Genomic DNA, 8,911 nt, shown 5'->3' with positions numbered 1-8,911 from the left:
GACTAAGCGGAGAATGCTAAACTCCTCTCACTTGGACTCGGGGGGTGGATCTAGTGGTATGCCAGTCTCCACAAGCTGAGGATCTGGCCCAGGTTGCCTTGTTTTCCAGGGTGTTTTTCCACTAGACTGTTCAGTAGAGCAAGGGGGCATTTGGCCTGGTTGCTAAATGCTGGCCCCCTGGGCTCAGCTACTCTGCAAACATACTGAGTAAAAATGTGAAGACCTTGCCGGTTGCAAAAGTGTGACTGTCCTTTGCAGTGCAGCCCCCTAGCTTGACTCTGAGCGCCGGAGAGATGCCACAAAGAAAGGATCCCAGGCCGAGCGGTGTCCTCGGCTTGTGGAAAAGGGGGTTGAGGGAAGGGATCTTTACTTTATACACTTCTACATATGATAAAGATCAGCTGAAACTCACTGCAAATGACACCGTCAGTGTTAAACAGGCACAGCGGCAGGAAAACACCTCACTCACGTGCGCTCTGCAAATACCCCGACCAATCAAACTGTAGCCCCCGTCCATGTGCGATGGTGGGTCTGAGACACAGAAACAGAGTTTCATGCAGGGAAGCTTGGCTGGGTCGGTTCCCTGTGGCTGGGTGATCCAGGCCTTACAAGGATCTGTGGGTCAGTAATTCACAAGCCACCATGAACATCTAATTCCAGAACTCTGCCTGCTGGAGGGTGAGTTCCTGGCCAAACACTAACCCAGAGGCACGAAGAACCTGCTCCTTCTTATCCAGGCTTTGGCCAAAGAACGTGTCTGAAAGCCCGGCCGCCCTGGTTACACGAGTTAGGATGGAAGCCACCACGGCCAAGCGTTTTAAAGCACCTAGTGATCTTTGGTTCTTCATTTTCAGGTATCCAACCGAAGCCACCTTTAAAGAGGGTCTGGCTTTTCCAAGGTGGGTGCTCTGCTCTTTCAACAAACCGGGCCCCTTTAAGAGCTCCCAGGCACAGCACCCACAGCCTCTGCTCATTTCTGAAAGTCTTGGCTTGCCAGGTTTGGGAAATCCCAGGACACAGAAACGCAGCTCCTCAGACTCTGGGCTTCCTCCACTGCAGCCATGCAAGGATCACAAAGCGCTCTAGGTACATGACTTGCTCCGTCCATGGGACAGGCCCAGCCCAGTCACCTCACCCCATGCCTGGGAGGTAGCAGATAGATAGTCTCTTGCTCACATTTCAAATGTTGTGCAAAGAGCTTACGGGACTTGTCCACAGTCACGCAATTCAAGTCAATAGCAGAGCAGGGACAAGAACCTGGCAGCCCAGGTCCTGCTCTAACCACTAGGCTGCGAGCATGTTGTACAGTACGGGTAGGGAGTGCTTAGCCCTGGGAGATGCGTCACACACGGGCGTGGTCCCAGAATCCCTCCCTGACAGTGCAAATGGTACAGAACACAAGGGGGGAGCTTAGTAGAGACCTCGCTCTGACAAGGGCTTCCCAGCAGTGGGGACCTCATCCATACCATGCAAAGAGGCCAGCGCTGCACCAGGGTCATCCAGGGGGGTGTTTTCAGCTGAGTTTCAATGTGTTACCTACTTGATTCTTCTGGGCATGATGGGTGCTGGCTGGACCTCCACCGTGTCCCCAAGATGCCCCCGTGGTACGAGCTACCCCGAGCTCTGCACTCCCAACCCAAGTGCCGCTGTTGGCCCAAGGCGAGGGGAGCGAGGCTGTAGGACAGGCTAACCCTGCTCCTTCGGCATCAGAGCGCTGGATTCCCCGTGCCCAGGCATGTTCTCCGGCCCAGCTGGTATCCCGGTGAGCAAAGCCCAGGGCGACCAACGTCCCCGTGTGAACCACAGAACTTGGAGAGCGGGAGAGCCGGTGAGACGCTCTAGTCTCTCCACCCCAGGGCAGGCTGGGAGGGATCCCCAGAGGGAGAGGGTATCAGCCGCTGAACAGTCCAGCCCCATAGCGCACAGGGACAGACCCTGGGGTGGCGGGCGGGATACTGCAGCCACGTGTGGGTGTTCTAGGCTGACGGTGCTGCTGGCTCCTTTGCAGTGAGGGAAAGGGTTAAAATGCTGGGTGTTCTCCTCTCGGGTGAGCGAGGGGCCCTGTGCTGAGGCTGACGGGAAAGGTCCTTCCGCTCTAGTTACCCTTGGGGGCGTTTTTATTCCTTATCTCAGCCAGTTTGCTGACCAGGAAGCCCCACTTGAAGGCGCCCTCTTCTGGCTCCCGGAGGTCGCTGCCGTTGTTGGAATAGGCGGGCTCCTCTCCCGGGGGCTCCCCCGGCGCCCCGCTGAACTCGGCCGCTGGCTCGCTGAACCCAGGCTGGGCCGTCTTCTTGTCCAGCGCAGAGGCCTGCTGCCACTTGGTGGCAAAGACATCCCAGAACCCTGACGTCGTCTTCCCGGCAGGGGCCGACTCTGCTGGCTTTGGGGCCAGGGGGCTGGAAGCAAGAGATGGGGAGATTAGGGGGCGGGGAGCGTCTGAGCATAAAGAGCCGGACACACGCAGGAGAGGAAGAACAGACGCAGCAGGCTGCAGGGGAGAGCGTCAAGGAGAGAAAGAGAGAGAGGAGCAGCAAGAGGAAGTCGGGCAGTATTGCAACGTACAGGGAAGAGACTGAGCTTGTGTAGGAGAGGCACAGACAGGCCCACAAAATGATCCAGGGCGTGGCAGAGACAGGAGGCCGAGTCCTGGTGTCTGGCAGGCTGCTGGAGCGCAAGCGAGAGAGAGGCTGATTCGCACAGACGTGACTGGAGTTTAATAAGAATCCCTGAGCCACAGGCTTCCCTTCAGCCGATGTGACTGAACCAGCCTGGTTGGGAAGGGCGTGGCTTCTCGTTAAGGCACGGGGGCTACCCGAACGCCAGCCCCCGTTCCTAGGCACAGGGCCAGAACACAGGCACCAGCCCGGCTCTGGGTTTTATAGTCACAGCTGAAGCCGTGTGGGCACAGCGATGAACAGCTGGCTGCTGGGCTCAAGGGTCACCCTGCCTACGTGACTGGGGGATGCTCGGAACGGGGGGCTTTGAACTCTCCTGGCCTGAGAGGATCTGCACGTAGAGCCCCCTGGGGTGGGACAGGCAGCTTCTTATTGCAAAGCAGCCGGCTCTTGGGACCGAACCGAGGCCGCCCCAGCAGGAGGCTGGAACGGTCTCCACACAGGCTAAGGAGCACATGGGAACTGGGTCACTTCTACAGTGTTACTAAGGCACCTGGTGGAGCTCCAGGTCATTTCTTCTCTCTCCTCCTACGCCGGCTCCTGGGCCAGGACATGCTTCTAGATCTAAACACTTCGCATCCAGCACTGGAACCACCTGGACAGACTTCCACATGGACATGCCAGGACAAGATAGCAGCAGGGTGTGGTTCTCTTGCCCTCAGCCTTCACCGGCGGCCATCTGAGTGGCCCCTGCATCATGTCCCCTGGCTAGTAGAAGCAGGGGCGGGAAGATAGCCGAGGGGGCTGTTGTAGGACACAGTTTCGGGTTCAGACTCAGCCACGGGCTAAGCAGGTGTAGCTCTCACTGGATGGCAGTGGGGTCCATGTACAGCAGGGATGAGTTTAGTCCTAAGCCCTCACTGGAATCCAGGTCAATGACAACAGGGTCATTGTGATCCTGGACTTGAGAGGCCCCCTTGCCTGGCTGAGAGCTCAGGAGTCACAGGGCCGTACATACATCCTTGCTCTGGGGGGGTGAAACCCAGATACGCTTGTACCTTGCTGCCTGCAGTCTCACCCCAAAGCCACCCCTCGGCCTGGTCCTCAGGCCTGTGGCAGACCCTCGGCCCTACCATAAGCTGGGCCATGGCTAGGAGGACGGGAGCCCAACGGAGAGGCTACAACCCAGACACGAGCGTCAGTCTTACTGGTCAGCGCAGGGCTCGGGGGTCAGCAGCTTGTGCTCATCCTCCCTGCTGAACAGAGACGACATGCTCCTCCAGCCTCTGGCGCCAGCCCCCTGGACCTGCAGAGCAGAGGGAGGGAAACCCCTGGTCAGTGAAGCTGCCCAGGTCCAGGCAGGTGTGGAGCTAGTGTGGTTTGGCCGAGCTCACGTGGGGCCCTGGGAACGTCGACGGGCCCCAGAGCTTTGCTCTATGGGACTGACGCAGCAGGAATGTATTTCCGCTGCCGTCTCCTCCTCCGCACCCAGACTAGCCTCAAGGACACACCCCACAAAGCATCACCCTCCTTCTCTGTCCCCCTCAGCATCCCCCTGCCCACCCCCAAAAGAGCAGTGCTAGTCTCCACTCCAGCCCCTCGTCCCAGGTTAGGCAGGGGACGGACACCAGATTCAGAAGGGGGGTCTCTGCCCCGCTCAGCCCTTGCATGCCCACTGCCCCCTTGTCTTCCATGCGCCCCTTTGAGTGACCTCACTGGCCATTGTGCAGGTGAGGAACAGCTGGCAGAGACCCCGGGAGCCCACAGGCGAGGGGGCGTTTGCCCTTCGTCTTTGTTAGGCTGGGTGTAGGCTCTTTGGGGCAGGAACCAGCCTTCTGGTCTGTTTGTACAGCACCTGGCGCCATGGGGCCCGGGTCCAGGACTGGGCCACCTTGGTACTAGAAGGACAGCACAGACATTATGACGGCATATGACTGGGTTCCATGCACACACTGCCTGTCCCCCACGAGACTCAACCACCCCCTCCACCTGCCACCCACTGCAGCAAGAAGGCCTCCCACGGGGAGTTCTGCCCATCAGGGTGGCAAAGGGGCGAAGGTTTGAGCAGCTCGAGCCGGGCTGGCTGGAGACTGATCAGAGCCAATGCGGCTGGGCCAGGGAGGGGATGGCTGACTCTGGAGGGAAGATACAGCCAGTGTAACGGGTGCCTGGATACAGCTGGGCACCCAGGGCCACAACACAGCACCTAATTTCTAGAGCGCTCGGTGCTCTCAGAGCCCCCTGAGGCTGTGATCCGACAACGGGCTGGGTGGAAGCAGCCCCCATGCCTGGCAGTGATCAGGGTCTCCAGCAGACAGGCACCATGCCCCTGAGGGGGAGCTGGGCACTCAAGTGACTTTTTTTCCCACTCGTGGTTGTAGATCTGCTGTCCCTTTCTATTATCTGCGACGGCTTCGCCTTAGCTCGGGCTCTGCACTAGCACCAGCGCTTTGCTGTCTACCTTTCGAGCGGGTCTGTTTCTTTAAGGACACGTGTAAGAAAGATCAGGCTATGGTCAAATCAAACACACCTGTCTCTGCTAATTCACATTCATTAAAGAAACCTGCAGACGGGGGAGCCCTTAGGGCCAGAGGGCTTGCGGCCTCCTTATAATTGCCTGGTTTGATTCCCCTGCTTTCCCGCAACACGTTCTTGTGCGTTTAATCCCGCATCCGGCTTTCCCCTCGGAGCACCGCCCTCTCGGCCGGGCGACAGCTCCGCTGCCTGCCTCCCAGCGCGGAGCTCTCCTAGCCGAGATGGGGCCCAGGCTGTTTGTACCACACTGTGGTGAGGTGAGCCCCCACGCCCAGGGTTTGGCCTTGCCTCGTTCCACTGCAGTGGGGCCCACCTGCCCTTGGCTCCGGGCGGGCTCTGCGGTGAAGACACAGCCCCTGTTACATGCTGCAGCAAGGCAAACCGTGCTTCAGTGCAGGGCTGCCACAGATCCCTCCAGGATTGGCCGGGAGTCTCCCGGCATCGGCATCGATCTCCCGGTGACTAGTGAAAGCCATCCAGGAGAGTTTAATGGGATATGTTAAAAAAAATGACATTACGTCGTGTTGGTGGGGGGGAAATCTCCCGGAATAGCTTCAGTCAGAGTTGGCAGCCCTACGACGTGGTGGCACCGAGGGGGCGACAGAAAGCCAGGCAAAACTCCAGGGCAGATTGGAACCTACAGAGACTCCTGAAACCAATCCCAGTGAGCGGAGAAGCCCCAGGCCGGTTCGGCTGGGGTGTGGTGACTGGGGCCAGAGGTCTGATGCTAAGAGAGAGCCGGCCGCTCTGGGAGGCAGGTGGAGCGCCTAAGAGGAGAGGCCTTACCCTTCGTGCCAGCTGGGAGATGGGGTTCAATCCCTCCTCCATCAGAACCGGGGCATCTGCGGTTTCCACCAGCTCGGGGTTATCCCCCTGAAACAAACTCACAGCATCAGCCATGGGCAGGGGCGGCTCTAGGTTTTTGGCCGCCCCAAGCAGTCATGCCCGGGAGGCGCCCCGGAGCCGCGGGAGCAGCGGACCTCCCGCGGGCATGACTGCAGAGGGTCCACTGGTCGCGCGGCTCGGCTGGACCTCCCGCAGCTGCGGACGGTTCGCAGGTCCGGCGGCTCCGGTTGAGCTGCCGCAGTCATGCCCGCGGGAGGTCCAGCCGAGCCGCGGGACCAGCGAACCGTCCGCAGTCATGCCTGCGGGAGGTCCACTGGAGCCGCCGGCCGAGCGTCCCCTCCGCAGTCATGCCTGCGGCAGGTCCGCTGCTCCCGGGGCTCCGGTGGACCTCCCGCAGGCATGACTGCGGCAGGTCCGCCGGCCCAGCCTGCCGCCCCCCCGGGAAAGGGCCGCCCCAGGCAGGTGCTTGCCCCGCTGGGCTCTGGAGCTGGCCCTGGCCATGGGGCAGCACCTGGAAAGACCGGCCGGCCCTGTCCCTGGGTGAGAGGAGTTAGCAACAGGATTTCTCACCCCCTAGACTCCCCTCCCCACCAATCATTTTTTCCTCCTCCTCCTCTAGCTGCTGCCTCTGGACTCGGTCTGGTCCATGCACTAACTATTCCCCATGCAGAATTCCTCAGTCGTTTGGCCCTGGTCCTCGTGGAGCTTCTTGTCCTAGAGTTTGACCCAGGCTCGGTGTTGTGGCATCTCCTGTCTATTCCGTAGTGAACAGAAGCTCCCTCCTGCAGCTCACCTTCTGCAAAGAATCAGGTCAAGCCCTCAAGCCAGGGCGGGATTAAAGAATTCAGGGGCCCTGCGCACTATGGAAATGGGGTCTCCCCACCTGCCATCATCTAGACAGTTCAGTTAGTTAGAGACTAGCTGTGGGCAAACAAGGCAGCTGCCTAGGGCTGCAGGTTCTGTCGGGGGGGCTGGGCCAAACCTGAGTGGGTGGCGCTCGATCCTCGCCCACTTCTACTATAACCAATGTTTTTTCCAGTGGTTGGGGGGCCTCTCTGAGATGGGGGCCTTGGGCGAGTGCATATTGGCTGATCCAGGCCTGCTTCAAACCACCCTATGTGACTAGATGGGAGCAGAGAGTCTCGTGTTATCACCTGACTCCAGGAGCTGGGGCTTTAAGGAAAACACCAAAAATCCCACCATTTGGCCACACTGAAGAAAAAGTGACCAGGCGAGGTCTCTCCATGCCCCTTCTGCCATGCTAAAAGAATCGTCTCTTTTCCAAGCTCAGCGACTCCTAGAAATGGGTTTCCCTCATTTCACAGCTGTATAGCACCGACCCCTCCACCCCTGGTCCTTCTCCCTGCTCCGTAGCAAGCAGTGCTGAGTTCACAGGGGCCAGGGCTGGGTTTGTATTTTGCTGCACTGAAGGACACAAACAAACCCCATCGTTTTTGCCCCACCCCGAGACTCTCCAAATTGCTCGGATCTGATTTTTCTTTTTAATTGAATGATTCGTCAGCGCCCAGAACTCAGATCCCAGCAGCCCTGCCAAAAACCAGGGCAGGGCGGGCAAGCCAAGCAGAGCGTCTGAAGTGGCTGGCGGCTGCCGGGGCACAAACGCCGGGCGCCAGAGAGTGACTGACTGCCACAGGCTGCAACAGCAGCAGCAGAGGGAGGAACAGCCCAAGGAGAAGCAGCAGCAGGTAGCGTGGTGGCTGCTGTACTGGCTGTGACTGCAGCAAGAGGGACCTCAACGACTAGACATGGCAGCAGCAGTGGCCATGCTGAGCGCCGTGACTCTCTGAGACTGGGAATCGATGAATAAACCCCAAGGTGGCTTGGGAGAGGCTGGTGCCAAAGAGATTGAGAGTGTGAAGCTGGGAGCTGGGTGGGGCTCCCAGGGGCTCAGGGTACCAGAGCAGGTGGAGCCAGGGGCTGGGTGGGGATCCCAGGGGTGCAGGGTACCAGAGCAGGTGGAGCCGGGGACTGTGTGGGGATCCTGGGGGCTCAGGGTACCAGAGCGGATGGAGCCGGGGGCTGTGTGGGGACCCCGGGGGAGGCAGGGTACCAGAGCGGGTGGATCCAGGGGCTGGCAGGGATCCCGGGGGCTCAGGGTACCAGAGTGGATGGAGCCAGGGGCTGTGTGGGGATCCCAGGGGTGCAGGGTGCCAGAGCGGGTGGAGCCGAGGGCTGGGTGGGGATCCCAGGGGTGCAGGGTACCAGAGCGGGTGGAGCCGAGGGCTGGGCAGGGATCCTGGGGGCTCAGGGTACCAGAGTGGATGGAGCCAGGGGCTGTGTGGGGATCCCGGGGGTGGCAGGGTACCAGAACAGGTGGAGCTGGGGATTGTGAGAGGATCCTGGGGGCGGCAGGGTACCAGAGCAGGTGGAGCCAGGGGCTTGGCGGGGATCCCGGAGGCTCAGATACCAGAGTGGATGGAGCCAGGGGCTGTGTGGGGATCCCAGGGGCGCAGGGTACCAGAGCGGGTGGAGCTGGGGACTGTGTGGGGATCCCAGGGGCGCAGGGTACCAGAGAGGGTGGAGCCAGGGGCTGTGTGGGGATCCCCTGCTTTGAGCAGGGGGATGGACTAGATGACCTCCTGAGGTCCCTTCCAACCCTGAGATTCTATGATCCCAGGGGCTCAGGGTACCAGAGTGGGTGAAGCCAGCAGCTGGGCAGGGATCCTGGGGGGCAGGGTACCAGGGTGCATGGAGCTGGGGGTTGTGCGGGGATCCCGGGGGCTCAGGGAAGAAAAGCTGGGAACCCCTGTTGCCTGCCCCTATGGCCAGCGATAGAGACCGGAGGCCCCTGCCAGGGCTGTCCCTACCTCATCCTTGAACTCCTCCTCCTGCACCTCGCTGCCCAGACTCTGCAGCACTTTGGACTTGTAGACTTTCCAGAATCCCTGAGTCAT

At 60.2% G+C, this 8,911-nt stretch overlaps 1 protein-coding gene across 1 annotated transcript; it reads right to left on the bottom strand.

The window, feature by feature from the left end:
- Nucleotides 1-1,891: 1,891 nt before the first annotated feature.
- C23H1orf232 (chromosome 23 C1orf232 homolog) lies at nt 1,892-8,911 on the bottom strand. The gene is made up of 4 exons (XM_044998209.1): nt 8,825-8,911; nt 5,937-6,023; nt 3,824-3,921; nt 1,892-2,396 (listed from the first exon to the last, which is right to left on the bottom strand). The coding sequence occupies exons 1-4, from the start codon at nt 8,909-8,911 to the stop codon at nt 2,096-2,098; spliced, it is 573 nt and encodes a 190-aa protein (XP_044854144.1). The 3' UTR covers nt 1,892-2,095.

The sequence above is a fragment of the Mauremys mutica genome, chromosome 23 (genome assembly GCF_020497125.1).
Source record: "Mauremys mutica isolate MM-2020 ecotype Southern chromosome 23, ASM2049712v1, whole genome shotgun sequence".
In the NCBI taxonomy this organism is placed as follows: domain Eukaryota; kingdom Metazoa; phylum Chordata; order Testudines; family Geoemydidae; genus Mauremys; species Mauremys mutica.
Note: the sequence above shows the minus strand (reverse complement) of the source record. Positions and strands in the feature narration are given on the sequence as shown.

What these genes read in the sequence shown, in the direction of transcription:
- C23H1orf232 (XM_044998209.1), bottom strand. Translation starts at nt 8,911, where the DNA reads ATGACTCAGGGATTCTGGAAAGTCTACAAGTCCAAAGTGCTGCAGAGT. An exon ending in AGGAGGAGTTCAAGGATGAG is followed by an intron (nt 6,024 to 8,824) that starts GTAGGGACAGCC and finishes AGTTTGTTTCAG; the next exon opens with GGGGATAACCCCGAGCTGGT. An exon ending in CCCGAGCCCTGCGCTGACCA is followed by an intron (nt 2,397 to 3,823) that starts GTAAGACTGACG and finishes TCTTGCTTCCAG; the next exon opens with CCCCCTGGCCCCAAAGCCAG.